At 45.5% G+C, this 21,814-nt stretch overlaps 1 protein-coding gene across 12 annotated transcripts in view; it reads left to right on the top strand.

Moving 5' to 3' along the window:
- LOC137346623 (elastin-like) overlaps nt 1-21,814 on the top strand; it is a 508,685-nt gene that overhangs the window by 178,992 nt on the left and 307,879 nt on the right. For all 12 annotated transcript variants that reach the window (XM_068010226.1, XM_068010221.1, XM_068010223.1 and 9 more), the window contains 2 exons: nt 5,383-5,451; nt 6,110-6,145. In XM_068010226.1, the coding sequence (XP_067866327.1) occupies nt 5,383-5,451; nt 6,110-6,145 (105 nt within the window). The remainder of the gene's footprint in view (nt 1-5,382; nt 5,452-6,109; nt 6,146-21,814) is intronic.

Here is a 21,814-nt window from a genome sequence, read left to right as displayed (position 1 = left end):
GGCCTGGAGTTTCCTGCTTTCTGTCTCCTTCCTTTTGAATAAAGGAGTTACATTTGCTATTTTCCAATCTAACGGAAACCTCCCTGAATCGAGGGAATTTTGGAAAATTAAGACTAACGCATCAACTATCTCACTAGCCACTTCTTTTAACACCCTAGGATGAAGTCCATAAGGACCTGGGGACTTGTCAGCCCGCAGCTCCAACAATTTGTTCAGTAACACTTCCCTGGTGATTGTAATTTTCTTGAGTTCCTCCCTCCATTCCATTTCCTGACTTACAGCTTATACCAGGATGTTACTTGTATCCTCAATAGTGAAGACCGATGCAAAATATCTGTTCAATTCATCTGGCATCTCCTTATTATACATTATTAATTCCCCAGACTCACTTTCTATCGTACCAACGCTCACTTTGTTAACCCTTTTCGTTTTTAAATATCTATAGAAACTCTTACTATCTATCTTTATATTTCTAGCTCGCTTTTTCTCGTACTCTAATTTTACCTTCCTTATCAATCTTTTAGTCATTCTTTGTTGTTTTTTATATTCTGTCCAATCTTCTGACCTGCTCAATTATAGGCTTTCTCTTTAAGTTTGATACTATCTTTACCTGTTTTAGTTAACCACGGATGGCGGGTCCCACCCTTGGAATTTTTCTTTCTCGTTGAAATGTATCTATTCTGTGTATTCTGAAATATCCTCTTAAATGTCTGCCACTGCATCTCTATTAACCTATCCCTTAACCTGATTTGCCAGTTCACTTTAGCTAGCTCTGTTTTCATGCCCTCATAATTGCCCTCACTTAAGTTCAAAATACTAGTCTTGGACCCACTCTTCTCTCCCTCAAACTGAATGTAAAATCCAATCATATTATAATCGCTCCTACCTAGGGGCGCCTTAACTATGAGGTTATTAATTTATCCTATCTCGTTGCACAATACCAGGTCTCATATAGCCTGCTCTCTGGTTGGCTCTAAGAAATTATTGTTTCTAAGAAATTATCCCGAAGACATTCTATGTACTCATCTAGGCTACCTCTGCCCATCTGATTTTTCCAGTCTATATGTTAAAATCCCCCATATTTATCATTGCACCTTTCTGATAAGCTGCCGTTATTTCTTCCTTTATACCCATCCTGCATTGTGGTTAATGTTAAGTGGCCTGTACACCACTCCTACAAGTGACTTCTTGCCTTTTATGATTTCTCATCTCTACTCAAACTGCTTCTAACATCCTGGTCTCCTGAACTTAGGTCATCCCTCTCTATTGCACTAATACATCATTAATTAATAGAGCTACCCCTCCACATTTTCCTAGCTTCCTGTCCTTCCTAAATGCCATGTACCCTTCAATATTCAGGTCCCAATTTATGTCATCCTGCAGCCATGTCTCTGTAATGGCTATCAGATCGTACTTACTTATTTCTATTTGCGCTGTCAGTTCATTTGTTTTGTTTCGAATGCTACGTGCATTCAGATACAGAGCCTTTAGTTTTGTCCTTTTATTATTTTTGTAACCTCGGGCCTTATCTGTTGATTTACTCTTAGATTTTTACGCTCTGTCCCTTCCTGTCACAGTCTGTTTATCATTTCCCATATTAATACCTTTCTCTCTTGCCTTGTTTCTACTCCTTGATTTACCATATCTTATACAATGGGCTGAATTTTAAGGGACTGTATGAGACGGGAACAGAGGTGGGGCAGGGGGGGGCATGAATAAAATAGGGACGGAAGACGTCAGACAAGAAGTCTTTTATGAGTCATGACATCCCTTCTGGATTTTACTGTCGGCAGCCGACGTGGAATGCCGACTTTGCACATCCACGGGGTGGGAAGGTCCCGCATGGGAGATTGGTTAAGAAGGTAAGAGCCCATGGGATCCAGGGCAATATGGCAAATTGGATTCAAAATTGGCTTAGTGGCAGAAGGCAGAGGGTGATGGTCGAGGGTTGTTGTTGCGATTGAAAGCCTGTGACCAGTGGTGTACCACAGGGATCGGTGCTGGGACCCTTGCTGTTTGTAGTGTACATTAATGATTTAGATGCGAATATAGGAAGTATGATCAGTAAGCTCACAGATGACACGAAAATTGGTGGTGTCGTCAATAGTGAGGAGGAAAGCCTTAGATTGCGGAACGATATAGATGAGCTGGTAAGATTCCCTGCTGGTGCAGGTGGTCATCGACTGCCCACTTGTGACCAATAATGCTCCCACGGACCAGCCTGCTGCCTTCATTAACTGGAAGGTCTTTAACTCGCTCAATGTGCAACTGGTCTGCAACCACCACAAACGGATCCTACAGGTGTGTTCACAATTCCCGGGAAGCAGTCATGATGCCTACATACTTCGGCAGTCCCAGGTGCCAGACCTTTCCGTGCCCCTGCGTTCCTTCAAGGATGGATTCTTGAAGACAAGGACTTACCTACTGAGAACATGGCTTTTGACACCTGTGAGGAACCCACACACAGATGCAGAGGAGAGGTCGGCCTGAGTGACCATTGAGCAGGCCATTGGTCTCCTGAAGTTGTTATTCAGGTGCCTAAATTGAACTGCTGGAACCCTTCAGTACGCCCTGGCGACTATCGTGGTGGTGTGCCATGCACTGCACAGCCTGATGCTACATAGTGAGGTGGCTTTGACCAATAAGGATATTATGGAGCGCGATGCCTCATCTGATGATGAGGATGCGGAGGAGGATGCTGCTCAGGTAGTGCCAGACGAAGGGTCCCAGGCACAGTAGGAAAGGTGCCATGAGATATGTACAAGGGAGGCATGAGACACCCTTATACATTTACATTTCCTTTGAGCCTTACCACCATCTGGAAATGCACCAATAAAGCCTTATCTTTAAGCAGCCCTGTTGTCATCTCCTTCCTTCTGCACCTGTGCTCTCCTTTCCCCCTGCCCTGGCTGCAACACACTTGTGCCTAATGTCCTGCCACGTATAGATCCCGCCTCTGTGCTATCATCTAAATTCTGTGCAGCATCAGTATTTGAGCTGGTGGCTGTGAGTATGAAATTGAACAACAATGTGCCTTCATCTTCACTGTCTTTTTCCTTTTCCATCACTGCCTGACCAGATTGCAGTTGGGTATCTGGAATTAAAAAATTAAATGGCAGGGTTGTGCTGAGGAGAGAGGAAAAAGTCAGAAGTGCATGTTTACGCTATCAGCAGCTTTTCAGTGAGAAGAGACTGTGGAATAATTGAGAAGTTGGATGAGAAAAGGCATATTAATATGCTGGTATCCTCAACCTTAATTACCTCTGTTCCGCCAGTGGCCTTGGCCTCAGCAATGGCGGGCTGAATTTTACCAGCCCTTTGGGGACAGGCTGGGAGGTGAGGTAGAAAGGCTGGCAAAATGGTGAGGGAGCCCAATTGAGCCACATAAGTGGCCAATTAATGGCCACATGCCACCTCTGCGGGCATTTTGCCAGTGGCTAGGGGGTGTACTGCTGCATGGGTAGACCGTCCAGGGAAACCTGCCGGCCTCCATCAGTCTCCAGGTTGGGGGTGGCCACCATTTTGGGCACTCTTTGGCCCACACATGGGCACCCCTGGGGGCAGTGCCACGCATGCGGCAATGGCGCTGTCTGTCCACTGAAATGCTCCCGCTGCCCGATCACCGGGTCCTGCCTGCCAGGCACTGACTACCTCCAATCCCACTTAACCCTCTTCAAGGGTGCTGGCCATCAATGCGTCCTACTCCTCCAGGTGCAGCCTCAGCAATGGCCACGGCTAGTGGTGGCGCTGCTGAGATAGGGTAGGCCAGCAGCTGTTGGGGCCTCCTTAATAGTGATGTCAGCCTCTTAATTGGCTACCGTCGGCAGAATGTGGCCCCAGGTCCTGCCGCCTGCCGAAACATTCCGGCAGACCCTTCCATAAAACTAGCATTGTCTCTTCCATCGGGGTTAGAACATGCAGGCATGCCTCTCTCATTCTGGTTAGTCCCTGCTACCTCTGGTGGTGCACCGCCTTTATCTGCAAAAGAGAGAGACTGTGCCAGTGAGGGAGTGCCGTGCAATCTGTCTAGGTGATGTGACTGCAATGGTTGAACAGCTGCCAGTGTGTGCAAGCTGTGAGATGTGGATTTGAGGCTTGCAGCAGTGCTATGTGTTTGAAAGTGAGGAAGAATATGAGCGTTAGGTATGAGTCCTGATTGACAGAAATTCTTAGTAGGTGAGTGATAAGCGTGTGGTGAATTGAGCAATGGCTGAGGTGAGTGGTGCAATTGGTAGAATATGGCATTTGACAATGCTTCACTGACCTTGACCCCTTCTGCAAAGTCTTTAAACTTCTTGCGGAATAGCATACAGGTCCTTGGGCTGTACTCCTGAGATTGACCTCCGTGACTATCTGTCCCACTGCCTTAGCAAAGTTATCTGGCGGGCCTCCTGCCCCCGATGATACAGAACATCTCATTTCCACGTCCTCCACTAAGACCTCCAGTGCAGCATCTGCACTCTCCCGTGGTTAGCCATTCTTCCCAGGTTAGATTCACTTGTAAAACAACTCCCGGCACCAGTTCCAGCCAGAATGCATGTCCCCTTTAAGAAGTGTAGGCCAGCTTGAAGTAGTGCAAGGTATTAACGACATTGGACACCCTGCTGCTGCATGCAGCCAGTGAATAGTGTGGGAAGTGCTGGCAGAATGTGAAGGCATCACCGAGACAGATTGCATCATTATAATGAGCAAATACCACAAAGTTGCCATTCTGCCTGCATTCCTCTCAACTGGCTAGGTTTAATCATGCAGCATGATCCCTGCTCCCCTTTTTGGGAGTGAACCAATTTCACCCCATTGTGTTAGATGCCATGCCCACCTGCCTCTACTTTTTTGAAGCACTGTTTTCAGACTTTGCATCATGCTTCATATCTCCTACACAACCAATTCATATGTTTATGTCGCATCCAAAATATAAACAGTAGAATAAAGTATTTCTTCCTCATCCAAGACAATTAAACTAATTCAGCCAGGGCATTGACCAATAATTCATTGACAGTATTTTGGTTAGCAGGATAACAAATGGGGCATGTGACAAGACGCAATAATTTTAATAGTGTAGAATTACAATTGAAAAAGGCAGATTGATGATTCTGTAAACAATGTTGCATATCCTAAAGGGCATGACCAATTCACATGACTGTGTCACATCTAAACAATAGCATAAACTGTTTCTTCCTGATCAAAGATCATTTCTGTTAATTCAGTCAAGGAACTGACCCATTTGAACTTTAAATCACACTCCACCATTTGCAGCAAATGAAAGCAGCAGTTGAAGCTTTGTAATAGTAGTCTCAGTAATACTGCAATATCTTTAATACCAACAGTATGTTCTTCTGTTGGGTTTACTTGGCATCTAATGATTGTAACTCCCCTATTCAGGCATTCCAGGAACTGTACCAGGACAAGTACCAGGAGGTGTACCGAGAACCGTTCCAGGAGGCGTTCCAGGTAATTTGATCTCATCAGTAACAATAGATTCATTGAGATAATTTGAGTGAAAACTTTTATGATTGTCAGTTTTCCAATCCATTCTGTTCGTACATTTTTACACTATAATTATAGTCTTTCACTTTGTATCAATGAGTTATAGTGTAAATCCAGCCTCCTAGTACGGCACCTCCGCACTCTTGCAGTTAGCATGTGAACAGAGTGCGGGACCATTATGATGCCCTGGAGGTACCTATCAACATTGGTCCCAGAATTAAGATGGTACCAGTGTTAGGTGCCATTCTAGTCATCTGAGCTTCCATGGAAGCTGGCTTCCTAAGAGGCCACACCGTGCTGGGCGGCACTATCATATTTATGAAGCTGAACATTTGGTCTATGTTGGAAAGAATTGTCTTCATGCTCTGCACATACTCTAGGGAAAGGATAGGAATTAATGGGCAAGTAGCCCTTATTTTATTCCATATGTTCTTGTGATCTTAAAGTTTTGTATACTTTGTTAGTTGGATTTGAATAATTTGCATTAATATTGAATATTTCAGAAATGGGGTTTATCTAGCATGAGGAGCTCCTATTGGTCTTCATAATGCTGCTCATTGTTCCGTTCTGTATGTAGCTGGTCTTTGCTCTGTCATAATTTATCAACCCTCTGCTATTACAGATGGATACGCAGCCGCTAAAGCAGCTAAATATGGAGGTAGGTCTTTCTACTTTAGTTATTTGTAAAAGCATCAAATTATTACTGTCTTAGTAAGTGCTGAATATTCATGGGAAAATCTTGACAAGTATAGAATGTACATAACAATTAAATTCCTCATTTAGTAAAGAATTGTCCAAATATTACTATCGGCTCTCCACGCTTTATTGTGTGCTTAGCAGCACTGAAGTGATTTTAGAAAGAAATACCATTCTGCAATTCGGCTGAATTAAGTTTGGCTTTGAGAAGCTGCTACCTGATACAGAAGTTCTAGTTCCATAAACGAACAATATACATTCTCTGGGTGCATAGAACCAGGAGTTCCATCATCCTGTCAGGTCTTTATTACAAGCACTTTTTTATTATTCATTCAGGGATGTGGGCATCGCTGGCTAGGCCAGCATTTATTGCCCATCCCTAATTGCCCTTGAGAAGGTGGTGGTGAGCTACCTTCTTGAACCGCTGCAGTCCATTTGGGGTAGGTATACCCACAGTGCTGTCAGGAAGGGAGTTCCAGGATTTTGACCCAGCGACAGTGAAGGAACAGCAATATAGTTCCAAGTCAGGATGGTGTGTGACTTGGAGGGGAACTTGCAGGTAGTGGTGTTCCCATGTATTTGCTGCCCTTGTCCTTCTAGTTGGTGCATTGCTGCAGTGCATCTTGTAGATGGTACACACTGCTGCCACTGTGCGTCGGTGGTGGAGGGAGTGAATGTTTGTAGATGGGGTGCCAGTCAAGCGGGCTGCTTTGTCCTGGATGGTGTTGAGCTTCTTGAGTGTTGTTGGAGCTGCACCCATCCAGGCAAGTGGAGAGTATTCCATCACACTCCTGACTTGTGCCTTGTAGATGGTGGACAGGCTTTGGGAGTCAGGAGGTGAGTTACTCGCCTCAGGATTCCTAGCCTCTGACCTGCTCTTGTAGCCATGGTATTTATATGGCTACTCCAGTTCAGTTTCTGGTCAATGGTAGCCCCTAGGATGTTGATAGTAGGGGATTCAGCGATGGTAATGCCGTTGAAATTCAAGACGAGACTGTTAGATTCTTTCTTGTTGGAGATGGTCATTGCCTGGCATTTTTGTGGCGCAAATGTTACTTGCCACTTATCAGCCCAAGCCTGGATATTGTCCAGGTCTTGCTGCATTTCTACATGGACTGCTTCAGTATCTGAGGAGTCACGAATGGTGCTGAACATTGTGCAATCATCAGCGAACATCCCCACTTCTGACCTTATGATTGAAGGAAGGTCATTGATGAAGCAGCTGAAGATGGTTGGGCCTAGGACACTACCCTGAGGAACTCCTGCAGTGATGTCCTGGAGCTCAGATGATTGACTTCCAATAACCACAACCATCTTCCTTTGCACTAGGTATGACTCCAGCCAGCGGAAGGTTTTCCCCCTGATTCCCATTGACCTCAGTTTTGCCAGGGCTCCTTGATGCCATGCTCGGTCAAATGCTGCCTTGATGTCAAGGGCAGTCACTCTCACCTCATCTCTTGAGTTCAGCTCTTTTGTCCATGTTTGAACGAAGGCTGTAATGAGGTCAGGAGCTGAGTGGCCCTGGCGGAACCCAAACTGAGCGTCACTGAGCAGGTTATTGCTAAGCAAGTGCCGCTTGATAGCACTTTTTTTTTAGAGATACAGCACTGAAACAGGCCCTTCGGCCCACCGAGTCTGTGCCCACCATCAACCACCCATTTATACTAATCCTACACTAATTCCATATTCCTACCACATCCCCACCTGTCCCTATATATTTCCCTACCACCTACCTATACTAGGGGCAATTGCTAATGGCCAATTTACCGATCAACCTGCAAGTCTTTGGCATGTGGGAGGAAACCGGAGCACCCGGAGGAAACCCACGCAGACACAGGGAGAACTTGCAAACTCCACACAGGCAGTACCCGGAATTGAACCCGGGTCGCTGGAGCTGTGAGGCTGCGGTGCTAACCACTGCGCCACTGTGCCACATCTTGCCACAGGAGAAACAAGCAGTGAATGTCCCAATCCTAGTCATAGACCAATATTAAATGTTGCTGCAGCAGTAAATAAGTTTTGATTAGGGACCTGAACAAGAAAAAGATGGAGTCAATAATATATACTAGCAGGAATAAGAGTAAAGGCAAATGGCAGCAGAGGCAGTAACAGAGTCACAAATTGTTCAATATTCTCTGCTTTCAAAATGCACTACTGATTATGAGTTATTTCACTCATAATTTATTGATGACTGTTTGACTATTTTCTCGTTGTATTTTAAGCTGATGGTTTATTTTGATACTTTTCACTGGATTTTAAGTTTTGCCCTTTTCTCTTTTGCGGTACTTCTTCACTGTTCCAACAGTGATTCAACAGTACTAATCTGCACTGCCAACTAAAAGTTACTAGAATGAAACATTACATGATATTCCCTGGCACGTACAATGGGTTCCTCAGGTACCACTTCTAACGCGGCATTCTTTCTTTTGGGCCTCCTTATCTCGAGAGACAATGGATACGCGCCTGGAGGTGGTCAGTGGTTTGTGAAGCAGCGCCTGGAGTGGCTATAAAGGCCAATTCTGGAGTGACAGGCTCTTCCACAGGTGCTGCAGAGAAATTTGTTTGTCGGGGCTGTTGCACAGTTGGCTCTCCCCTTGTGCCTCTGTCTTTTTTCCTGCCAACTACTAAGTCTCTTCGACTCGCCACAATTTAGCCCTGTCTTTATGGCTGCCCGCCAGCTCTGGCGAATGCTGGCAACTGACTCCCACGACTTGTGATCAATGTCACACGATTTCATGTCGCGTTTGCAGACGTCTTTATAGCGGAGACATGGACGGCCGGTGGGTCTGATACCAGTGGCGAGCTCGCTGTACAATGTGTCTTTGGGGATCCTGCCATCTTCCATGCGGCTCACATGGCCAAGCGCGGCATAATGTTTAGCATATTTATCTCCGATTCTTGTGGACAGAAGACTGCACCAACATTAGAGTGTTTGGGTAACCTGTCAAATGATGTATGTGAAAGATAGTGGAAATCTGGTACTGTCCCAAAAGGCTCAGGCAATTCAAATTTTTCCAAGACTGTGATTGTTAAATTTTTGTTAGGTAAGAATGTCAAACAATATGGATCAAAGCTTGTAAAAGGAGTTGTTACAAATTGACCAGGATCAATTTCAATTGTAGAGCAAGCTTGAAAGGCTGAATTCCCTTCTCCTGTTCCTGTGTTTGGTCACTGCGGTTACTCACTGGTGCCATTTGCCATACCAAAGCACTACTTGTATATTAGCAGTGAGGGAGGACTTACGGCCATGGTGGAATACTTGTAAAAGTACTTTCTACGGTCTCAATATCACCCAGTTCTCAAAGTGCTGCCTGGCATTACTAGTGGCAATTACTTGGCAATGATCTTTGCAATTGGGCATATAGTATTCAAGCAAGCGCATCAACACTTTTGTTAATGTTAGCCGTGGCTTAGTAGTTGCACTCTTGCCTTGGAGTCAGAAGGTTGTGGATGCACAACCTCCACAGACTTAATTAAGAAATCTGGTCTGACAGTCCAATGCCGTAATTAAGGAGTGCTGCACTGATGGGGGTGCTACACTTTCAGATGAGACCTTAAACTAAGGCCTCATCCACCCTTGTAGGTAAATGTATAAGATTCCATGGCACTACTTTGAAGGAGGGGCAGGAGTTTAACCTAGTGTCCTAGCCAATATTGATCCCTCAACCAACATCACGAAGAGCAGATCTGATTATCATATTACTATTGGTGGGACCTTGCTTTGCACCAGTTGGCTGCTGTGTTTCCTACGTTGCAACAGTAATTTCACTTCAAAAGAGTACTTTGGTTGTAAAGTGATGTGCTAACATAATGAACTGTGCTGCACAACATAATAAGTTCTAAGTTAACTGTTGTGAATGACATAACACACAAACCAAAGTAATATATTGGTTTAAAAAGCTGCTTTTGAGAGAATGAGAGCAGAACTCAGAAAGATAAACTGCAAGCAAAACATTAATGATCAAAGAGATAGAACACCAGTGGGAAACATTTGAAAACATGATCAATGGTGTTCTGAATAAATATATTCCACCAACTAATAGGAACAAATTAGCAAATAATGAAACACCATGGATGAGTAAAGCAATGAGCACAAAATTGAAATTATGGAAAAAGGCACACACGAGGAACATAGACAATAAAGGAAAGGATAACTAAAGGGACTATGAAGAAGTTAGACATTAAGTCAGTAAAATAATTAGGAAGGCCAAAAAGAGCTACAAAATTAAATTACCAAAGATTATGAAAAGTAGTGGTAAGATATTCTGCAGACACTTAAATAACAAAAAGAAATTTGGGATAAGGCAACTAAGTGATGCATATGACAAATTCGCAGGCAATGGACTGAATTTAGTGCAGCCATTTGGAGCAGGAATGGGTGTGTGGGGGCCAGAGAATCACATCGGAAGCTTCCGCCTGGAAATCCGCCAGTTCCAGATTTAGTCAGTGGCGGGAAAGCACAAAGGCAGCATCGCTGCCCCGATGCGATGGGAAAGTAATGTAAATTGTAGAGTACTTTAAATATATTAGCACATTTTTTTTTTGTTCCTTCATGGGATGAGGGCCTCTCTGGCAAGGCCAGCATTTGTTGCCCATCCCTAATTTCCCTTGATAACTGAGTGGCTTGCTAGGCCATTTCAGAGGGTAGTTAAGAGTCAACCACATTGCTGTCGGTCTGGAGTTACATGTAGGCCAGACCAGGTAAGGATGTCAGATTTCCTTCCCTAAAGGACATTAGTGAACCAGATGGGTTGTTACAACAATCGATGATAATTTCATGGCACTATTACTGAGACTAGCTTTCAATGCCGGATTTTTTCATTAATTACTTGAATTTGTTAATTAATTGAATTTAAATTCCACCAGTTGCAATGGTGGGATTTGAACCCATGTTGCCAGAGCATTAGCTTGGGCTTCTGAATTACCAGTTCAGTGACATTACCACTACGCCACTGTCTTCCCACCCGTCTTTTACTTAATCCCAAGCCCCCATTGAATTCATCCCAATTCACGTGCTTTTGGATTCCCATTAAAAGCTGGTGGCACTGAAGCAGGGCCTCAGTGCTGTGATGGGTAGGCATGCATGACCAGCACTGCATAGGGGGAAAGGATGGAGTGGAGGTCATTGTGGGCATACAGTGCAGTGCGCTGTGCAAGGAGTTGAGGTATAGGGAACTCTGCAAGAGGGGTCAGGGCCTTGGGTGCTCTGCAAGCGGAGTCAGGATCTTGGGTGCTCTGCAAGGGGGTGGCCGAGGTCTTGAGTGCACTGCAATGGGGTTGGGGGTCTCGTTTGGGAGTGCTAGCTGAGCAGGGTAATGGGTAGTCTGCAAGGTGGGAGCCAGGGTTTGGGTGTCTGTATCGGGTGACCAAACTGTTGGGTGAGATGTTTGGTTGCCCATACTGCTGGATGAGCGGGTCAGCTATCAGCAAGGCTGGGCACTGAAAACCACCAGGGAGTTTGCCAGGAGAAGTAGCAAAAGCACAGCTGCCAAGGCAGGATTATCTCTGCATTGACAGTGCTCTCGAGGCCCACTGATCACCTGGCATCGGTCTCTTACTCTGTCTTTTTGGACCCCTGTGGTGTGATGCGGCCACTCCGATGGAGGGAGGCCCAGGAGGCAGCTGCACCTGCCCGTGAAGCTCCATGACAAGAGCAGCAGCAACTGGCCATGCCAAGAAGTGCTCAGCTGCAACAGAGTGTACCGGACTCAAATCAGTTTCCTTCGAATGTCCGAGCGGCATTGGCAGCAAAGTCTATGGCTTTCCAGGGAGGCCATCACCAACTTATGCAACCTGCTGCAGGACGAGTTGTGGCCTATGGGATTCAGGGATCACCTTATGCCTGTGGCACTAAACATTTACGCTTCTGGATTCACCGGGGACATGTGTGGCGTCTCCCAGGCTTCAGCGCACCGCTGCATTAAGGAGATGACCAATGTCCTGTTAAAGAGGGCCGGTGACTATGTGTGCTACCAGACCGACCCTGACAATCAGGTTGAGAGGGCCATCGGATATGGGGCCAGAGCTGGATTCCCCCAGGTGCAAGGTGTGATAGATTGCATGTGTGTGGCCATCAAGGCTTCAACGGAGCAGCCAGCCGCCTTCATCAACAGGAAGGGCTTCCATTTCATCAACATTCAACTGGTCTGTGATCACCGAAAGTGTTTCCTACAGGTGTGTGTCCACTTCCAACATACTTCAACAGTTCCAGGTGCCATAGCTTTTCAGGGCCCCCGCCTTCCTTCAGCGATGGATTTCCAGGGACAAAGACTACCCATTGAAGACCTGACTGATGCCTGAGGAACCTTCGCAATGCAGCGGAGGAGAGGTACAGTATCTGCCACGGCTACACCCGAGCGACCATTGAGCAGGCCATTGGGCTGCTGAAATTGAGATTCTGTTGCCTATATTGATCCAGTGGAGCAGTACAGTATGCTCCAGCAAAGGTCTCTTGTATTGTGGTCTGCTGTGCTCTGCACAATCTAGCATTGCAGAGGAGGGAGGCCTTACATGACAATGACATGACTGAATAACACTCCTTCACTGATGAGGAGGATGCGGAGGAGGGAGATGAGCAAGCAGCACTGGATGTAGAAGCCCTTGCACTGGAGGCCAGGCAGATTGAGTGACATGACAAGGAGGCAAGAGATAATCTCATACTTGCCTGCTTCCAGCCACTCTCATGGCCACTCAGAGTCAAAAGAATAAAGACCTCAATGTATGCAATCTGTCGCCTTTTTATCTGTGTTGTGTGCCTATCGCCCAGCTGAACTATGCGCTATGGGCAATGGGAAATCATATTTAAATGAGGACTGTGCCTACATTGACATTCCACTAAGGGATCAAGGTGAAGTCAGCAACTCACAATTAATGCATGATAGAATAATCACTTTTACAGAATCAAGGTTAATTGCTAGAACAAAATAACTTTATAGGATGCAGCTCATGTCAGATTTCAAACTCCCGTGAACACCGAAGTGTCTCTGTTTTTTTTTACACGTTTGCAAGTGCTCCTATCGCTAGCAGCTGGGCTGGAGGGACGCTGCTGATCATGCTGCCTCTTGGTCTCTGATTACTTTGGCAGCCGTCCTCTGGCTGCCTGAGGCCTGGCGGGCCCTGGCTGCTTAAGGGTTTCCTGCACTGGACTCTCCTCCAGTGTCACGCTGGTGGAGGTAGGCTCCCTGGCGAAGGGGCTGAGGAGCCTGTGTCCACACTTTGAGCGCCCAGAGGGCAGCCTCCAGCATTGGAGGTCAGCCTCTCCTCCTCCCTTTAAAAGCTCACTTGAACCTCCCTGCTTACAGAGAAGGACAAGGAGCTGGAGAAGTCTCCAGGCGCCTCGTCCTTCTCTCGCCTTGACCACTGCTGCATTGAGCTCATGGCCAAGGTGATGGTGTGCAGGTCTGCGCACATTTGTGGGATCTGGCTTTCCATGAGGGCCGCCAACCTCTCAATGGAGGAAGCCATGTGCTCACACGCCTGAGACATAGCAGCACTAATGGCATGGATGGACTCCTCCTGTGTATGGCCTCTGGCATCTCTGCCAGATGTTGCCGTACTTCTCTCTGCAACTCCAGCATGCGCTGTGCTGTCAACACCAGACGCTCGTCATCAGCCTGGGGCTCAACATGAGCCTGGCCACCCACAGTCCTCTGACTGTCAAAGGCCTCGGCTGTTTCGGCTCAGCCAGTTGCTCAGGCCCGTGTGCAGTGCTATCACCAGCTTGTGACCCTGAATCTACAGCCGAGCAGAAATCCACCAAGGTGAGAGTCTGCCCTTATGGAGGGTGCAGGAGAGACATGGGCTGGTGCTTCCTTTGACTGCAGTTCCCCCTCAGAGGTTGACGGCTGACCCCCTTCCGCTTGAATCTCCTGCAGCCGTTTGCTTACATGAGAGGACACAAACATGTAGGTTAGGCTGTGCAGATCTCATCATGCCAACCATGCAGGATATGGGTCTCCAGAAGTGAACTATATGTCGATGAAAGACAATCCTCACTCTCTTGAGCAGAGACTCCATCTGATATGGAGCGGCCGCCCTATATCCCCATCAATTCTAATGCCTCTTCCTCTGTTGTGGAGAGAGGCCAAAGATCTGAGATACCTCCGCCAGTTTGGACTGTCTTCCTCCAGTTTGTCCCTCTTTTCCTGCAAGTGGAAAGAGGAAGATAGTCATACTTCGCAGATAGATCAACATGACAGTTCTGCTAATGTCAGCCATTCATCGTCTCCTGGGGTATCCTATATACCTCATGCTCCTGTTTCCGCTCAGGGGAATTAATGGGGATGAGCTATGAAAGAAGGTAGCCTGTGGCCAAGATGCAACCATGCATCTGTCAGGTTGAGGTGATACCGAACCTCATCTGTCTGCGCAGTTGTAGTGCCTCCCTCCCCATGTCCCGCTTCCTCCTGCATAGCTACTTGCAATTACTGAAAAGGAGAGAGTTATGAAGCATTCACCCTGGCAGAAACTCAGGAGATCGCTGACCCTCTTACAGCACTGTACCCATGTCCTGGTGTTGACCCCATGGCTGCTAACCTCCTCAGCGATATCCATCCAGCCTTGCTTAGTCAAGTGGGAAGAACTCTTTTGGCCATCACTGTGAAGAGGACTTCCCATCTTTCCCTTGCAGCCTGGAGGAGAATCTGGAGGGAAGCATCACGAAACTATGGGGCCACCCTGTGTTTTGCCTCTGCCATTCTGTGGGGTCTGTCTCTGGGGAATGGGAGCCCAGAGTCACTGCAACACCAGTCTCATTAGCCTTCATTACAAGAGGAATTGAGTATAGGAGTAAAGATGTCTTACTGCAATTATATAGAGCCTTGGTGAGACCGCACCTGGAGTATTGTCTGCAGTTCTTGTCTCTTTACCTCAGGAAAGATATTCTTGCCTTCGAGGGGGTGCAACGAAGGTTCACCAAACTAATTCCTGGGATGGAGGCATTGTCCTATGAAGAAAAATTAAATAGGCTGGGCCTTTATTCTCTGGGAGTTTAGAAGATTGAGAGATGATCTCACTCAAATATACAAAATTCTTACAGGGCTCGACAGGGTTGATGCAGAAAGGCTGTTTCCCCTAGCTGGGGAGACAGAATCAGGGGACACAGTCTCAGAATAAGGGGCAGGCCATTTAGGACTGAGAATTTCTTCACTCAGAGGGTGGTGAATTTTTGGAATTCCCTGCCTCTGATGGTTGTGAAGGCTCAGTCGTTGAGTATGTTCAAGACTGAGATCGAAAGATTTCTACATATTGAAAATATCAAGGATTACAGAGATAGTGTAGGAAAATGGTGTTGAAGTAGATGATTGGGCATGATCTCATTGAAGGCAGAATGGGCTTGAAGGGCTGAATGGCCTAATTCTGCTCCTATTTCTTATGTTCTTATGTTCTCAGTTGTGAAGAACTAGCAGCAAAAGAGCCCAAAGCAGCTATGCAAGCAGGGCTAGCAGAGCTTTAATTATGGTGCCAGCACCTACTCCGCAGTCATCCGACGCCGCATTTAAACTCTTTAGCAAGGAAAGGGAGGTTGGAGATGGGGGCGGAAGTTTGCAAGAACAGTGGGGTTAAGGCTTTGTTTTTTGAGGAGAGGGGATGATGATGGCAGATTTAAAAGAGAGAGGGACAACACCTGAAGAAAGAGAACATTAATTATATCAGCTAACATGGGGACCAGGAGGGGAAGTTGGATGGTCAGCATTTAGTGGGAATATGGTCAGGGGAGCAGGAGATGGGTCTCATGGACAAGGTAACTTTGGGGAGGGCATGAGGGAAGATAGGAGAAAAAGGAGGGAAAGATGCTAGTTCAGGACTGGGGCAGGGAGAACTTTAGAGGAAGTTTGGCCTGGTGCTGTAGTGGAAGGGAGGGATGCGGCAGAGGCAGCTGATTGGATGGTTTTGATCTCAGTGACAAAGAAGCCCATGAGCTCCTCACACTAATATTGGAGATGAGGAGGGAGAAGATGGGGACAGGGGTTTAAGAAGGCGGTTTGCTGAAGAGAAAAAAAAGCCGTGAATTAGAAGAACATAAGAAATAGGAGCAGGAGTGGCAATTTCAGCCCCTGAAGCCTGCCCTGCCATTCAAAAGGATCATGGCTGATCTGTCCCAGGCCTCAACTCCTCTTTTGGTCCTGCTCCACATAACCCTCTACTCCCCGAGATTTCAAAAATCTATCTACTTCCTCCTTAAATACATTTAGTGACCTACCCTCCACAACTCTCTGAGGTAGAGAGTTCCAGAGCTTTACCACCCTCTTGTTTCAATAAGATCACCTCTCATTCTTCTAAACTCCAATGAATAAAGGCCTAACCTGTTTAGCCGTTCTTGATAAGACAACCTCTTCATCTCAGGAATCAGCCTAGTGAACCTTTTCTGAACTGCCTCCAATGCTAGTATATCCTTCCTTAAATACAGGGACCAAAACTATACTCAGTACTCCAGTACTCCAGGTATGGCCTCACCAACACCCTATACAGTTGTAACAAGACTTCCCTATTTTTAAACTCTAATCCTCGAGCAATAAAGGCCAAAATTCCATTTGCCTTCCTAATTACCTGCTGTACCTGCGTGCTAACTTTTTGTGTTTCATGTACAAGAACACCCAAATCCCTCTGAACTGCAGTATTTTGTAGTCTTTCTCCATCTAAATAATAATCTATCTTCTATTCTTCCTACCAAAGTGATGAGCTCACACTTTCCCACATTGAACTCCATCTGCCAAGTTTTTGCCCACTCACTTAGCCCATCTATATCCCTTTGCAGATTCTTTGTGTCCTCATCACAACATGCCTTCCCACCTATTTTTGTATCACCAGCAAATTTGGATACACTACACTCTGTCCCTTTCTCCAAGTCATTAATATAGATAGTAAATAGTTGAGGCCCTGGGACCAATCCTTGTGGCACCCCACTAATTATGGCTTTCCAACCTGAAAAAGACCCATTAATCCCGACTCTCTGCCTTCTGTGTGTTAGCCAATCCTCAATCCATGCCAACACATTACCCCTAAATACGCTGAGTTCTTATTTTGTGCAATAACCTTTTATGTGGCACCGTATCGAAAGCCTTCCGAAAATCCAAATGTACTACATCTACCAGTTCCCCTTTATCCACTCTGCTTGTTATATCCTCAAAGAACTCTAACAAATTTGTCAAACATGATTTCCCTTTCACAAAACCATGTTGACTCTTTTGATTGCATTATGTTTTTCTAAATGTCCTATTTCTTCCTTAATAATGGACTCTAGCATTTTCCCAATGACTGATTTTAAGCTAACTGGTCTATAGTTTCCTGCTTTCTGTCTCCCTCCTTTCTTGAGTAGGGCGTCACATTAGCGGTTTTCCAATCTGCTGGTACCCTCCCGGAATCCAGTGAGTTTTGGTATATCACGACCAATGCCTCCACTATCTCTGCAGCCACCTTCTTTAAAACCCTTGGATTCAGGCCATCAGGTCCTGTTGACTTGTCTGCCTTTAGTCCTATCAGTTTGTCAAGCACCTTTTCCCTCGTGATATAGATTGTTACAAGTTCCTCCCTCCCATTACGCCTTGCTCATCTATTATTTTTGGGATGTTTATAGTGTCCTCCACCGTGAAGACCGATGCAAAATATTAGTTTAAATTATCTGCCATTTCCCTGTTCCCTTTTATTAATTCCCCAATCTCATCATCTAAGGGTCCTACACTTACTTTAGCTACTCTCTTCCTTTTTATATACCTGTAGAAGCTCTTACTGTTTGTTTTTATATTTCTTGCCAATTTACTCTCATAATCAATTTTCTCCCTCTTTATTAGTTTTTTAGTCATCCGATGATGAGATGAGGGCCGTATCCAGGGGAACGCCAGGATGAGAGAGAATAATGGTTTTGTTGGGGGCTCGGGCATCAAACGTGGAGGTGAGGGTTCAGTTGAGCAAATCAGTAGCTGCAGAAATGTGGCGAATGGCGGGCCAACCAGACAGTTGGGATTTTGAAAGTGCAGTTTTAAGTGAATTGTGGTTAGATTTTTCCAGGGGCAGATACACGAGGAGGTATGGTTCAGGTGTGGAAGGGGTTGTGGATGGAGAGTGATACAAGGAAGTGATCAAAGATGGCCTGATCTGTGAATGATACAATGGAACCAGCAAGACCATGTGAGTTGGCACGGTCAAGGGAGAGGGCCATGATTATGGGTTGGCTAGTTTACATGGAGGATTTAGGGAAGAGAGAAGGGCAACGAACTCAGAGGAGAGAGAACATGATGAGTTGAGATGGAGGTTGGAACAACCAAGGATGAGAAGTCGTTCAGTGCAGAGGCTGAGGGAGAAAAGCAGTGAAGATATCACAGTGAGAAAATTTTTATCATACTTGGAAGGGTGGTAGAGAATGATGATTTTGAATGAGAGGTAAGAGGGGAAAGGGCCAGAGGAGTAGGGGGTCAGGTCAAGTTGAGATTTGGTGATAAGTGACACACTGCCACCGCAACGGTCTAGACAGGGCAAGCAGTGGAAGATGAAGCCTGACAGGGAGGCTTCATTATGGGGAAAGGTGTCATCACCCCTCAGCCAGGTTTCCATTAAGCCCATGATATTGTTGCAATCATCCACACTAAGTTCATGGATGGGAAGGGCCTTGTTCACAAGTGAATGGACATTTCGGAGAGAGCTGCATAGAGGGGTGTTGAGAGCAGAGTCCGCAGGGTCAGCAGTGGGAAGGCTGAGTTGTCCGGAAGGAATTTGCAGGATTAGTCCCCAGCGGGTGCACTGGGCAGGAAGGTCGACAAGGGAGTGGGTTGGGGCACTTGGGGTCACTGCTTGTAATGATCCAGCGCCAAGTGCCTTGATGAGCCCTTAGGAGGATGCCAAGAGAGGCACAGAGGGAAGTTGTAGTCTTATCTAAGCGGGCATCAAACCTGGAATGGCAGCAAGAGAGTAGGAAGTTCGAGGAGTATGGAAAGGTTGGGGTAGGGAATTGGGAGGACAGAGCACCTGAGAGTGGAGAAGTCAAAGGGTCTTGGAGGAGTAAAGGGAAAAGAAGTTAAAAAAACAGAAGTGGAAATAGTGATGAGCTCAGATCTGGAGTGGCAGCCATAATCCACACGTGAATGAACTCGGGGAAGATTTTAGATGGAAAGGGAAAGATAATGATAAACTAATCAAACTTAGAAAGGATAAAACCCCTGGCTCAGATGGATTGCATCTGTGCATACTAAAATAAGCACAGTTACATTGTTATGACCAAGGTGGGAGTAGTGCTCTATCTTTCCTAGTTCCACTTCTCCACAGGTCACAGCATATATTTAAATGTTTACCCAGATACCGATGCAGTCAATCATAGGCTCGAGTTTTTATCCCTGAATAAAATACACCAATCAGGTTTCTTTAATAAACAACAAAATTATCAGTTTATTATAAAACAAGACTTAACCAGTAACGATGCAAAGCATTAAGACACAGATTGAAGTGTGAAAGTTCCTTCTTTACCTTAGCTCCTAACACACACACACACACACACACACACGTTAACCAATCTCTGTTACAAAATTTAAAAAAAAAATACTTTGGCCAAATACTTGCTAATTCTTGAAGAACTTGAAGCTTCATTCTAATTCACTCTTTACTTGTAGCTAATGCATTTCTGCTTTGTACCATCTTTGCACTCAGATAACGCAAAGCAAAGTTAAATCCTAGACAAAGCATCCGCAGTCACATTAATTTTCCTGCAATGTGGATGATCTTTAAGAGATAAGGTCGTAATAGTAAACTCCATCAGAATAGTCTGGCATTTCGGTTTTTGAATTTTTCCACAAAGGCTAGGGGGTTATGATCAGTATATACCAGTATCTGTTTGTAGCCATGGCGGACATAGACCTCAAAATGCTTAAGAGCTAGTAATAAGCCTAGGATTTCTTTTTCCACTGTTGAATATATTTTTTGGTGTCGATTCAGCTTTTTGGAAAAGTATCCCATTGGCCTTTCTATGCCTGATACATCGTCTTGTAACAGGACTGCGCCGACCCCCAGGACACTAGCATCAATTCCTATTTTGAAGGGCTTAGTGAAATTTCGAGTAGCCAACCCTGGTTCATTAATCAAAATGGCTTTCAGCCTCTCAAAAGATGTTTGGCAGTCCCCTGATCACACTACCTTGTTTTCTTTTTTTGTAGCAAATCTGTCAGTGGCGCAGCCATGGAACGAAAATTTGGTACAAACTTGTTGTAGAAACCACACATCCCCAAAACATCATGATTTCTTGCTTAGTCCAAGGGTTAGGGAACTCCACCAATGCTTGTAGTTTTGCTGTCTTGAGCACAATTGTCCTTACCCTACTATATGCCCAAGGTAGGTTACCCTCGTTTTTGCAAATTAGGAATACAGGAGCTACCCAAACTCTTTTGCTGGGGAAAGGAATAACTTTTCCACCAGAGAGCACACTGAATGCCAAGGTTTTAGTGAATGGTATCGGCGGGGAGTATATACCCTACCTTTGTATCGGGTGTACCTAGAGTGTGACCTAATGTCTGGAATAGTAAGTGTAGGAGTTGTCCATAGTTTGCGTATAGATGAAGTTGACCACCTACTGGGGAATGATTTGGCCGGTATGAAGCTTCTACAGTAGTCATGGAAAGACCAGGTGAATGTGTCCAGGATAGTTTTCAGCAACAATATGCCCTAGAACCAACAAGGGGATATGTGATGTTAGAATTAGAATTAGAATTAGAATATTACAGCGCAGTACAGGCCCTTCGGCCCTCGATGTTGCGCCAATCATCTGACCTACACTATTCCATTTACATCCATATGTCTATCCAATGACCACTTAAATGCCCTTAAAGTTGGCGAGTCTACTACTGTTGCAGGCAGGGCGTTCCACGCCCCTACTACTCTCTGCGTAAAGAAACTACCTCTGACATCTGTCCTATATCTTTCACCCCTCAACTTAAAGCTATGTCCCCTCGTGTTTGCCATCCTCATCCGAGGAAAAAGACTCTCACTATCCACCCTATCTAACCCTCTGATTATCTTGGATGTCTCTATTAAGTCACCTCTCCTCCTCCTTCTCTCTAACGAAAACAACCCCAAGTCCCTCAGCCTTTCCTCGTAAGACCTTCCTTCCATACCAGGCAACATCCTAGTAAATCTTCTCTGCACCCTTTCCAAAGCTTCGACATCCTTCCTATAATGCGGTGACCAGAACTGCACGCAATACTCCAGGTGCGGCCTCACCAGAGTTTTGTACAGCTGCATCATGACCTCGTGGCTCCGAAACTCGATCCCCCTACTAATAGATTTAGTAAGAGCAAAGAACCCAATTTGTTAACAGCCTAATGGTGCATGAACATTTATCTAATAGCGATCATAATATTAGCGAGTTCAATGTAGTGCTTGGAAGGGAGAAATGCAAAATAACTACGAAGATTCTAGATTTAGGCAAGGTTGTCTTCAATGTAATCAGTGTTTTGACCAGATGAGGAAGGGATCTTAGGCTCCCTTCTGGCCGCTTTCCTTGTTTGGCCATAACAGGGTTTATTTTTTAAAACACAGTGATTTTTAGCTTACCCCCTCAGTGAGCCCTTGCTCACTGCACTCTAATTGTAATTGCAAATGAACTAATCAGACAGGTTTCCTTGAGTTAAAAAAGAAAGATGTATGTTTATTA

The sequence above is a fragment of the Heterodontus francisci genome, chromosome 30 (assembly GCF_036365525.1).
Source record: "Heterodontus francisci isolate sHetFra1 chromosome 30, sHetFra1.hap1, whole genome shotgun sequence".
Lineage (NCBI taxonomy): Eukaryota > Metazoa > Chordata > Chondrichthyes > Heterodontiformes > Heterodontidae > Heterodontus > Heterodontus francisci.
The sequence above is the reverse complement of the archived record's forward strand: the minus strand, read 5'-3'. Positions and strand labels throughout refer to the sequence as shown.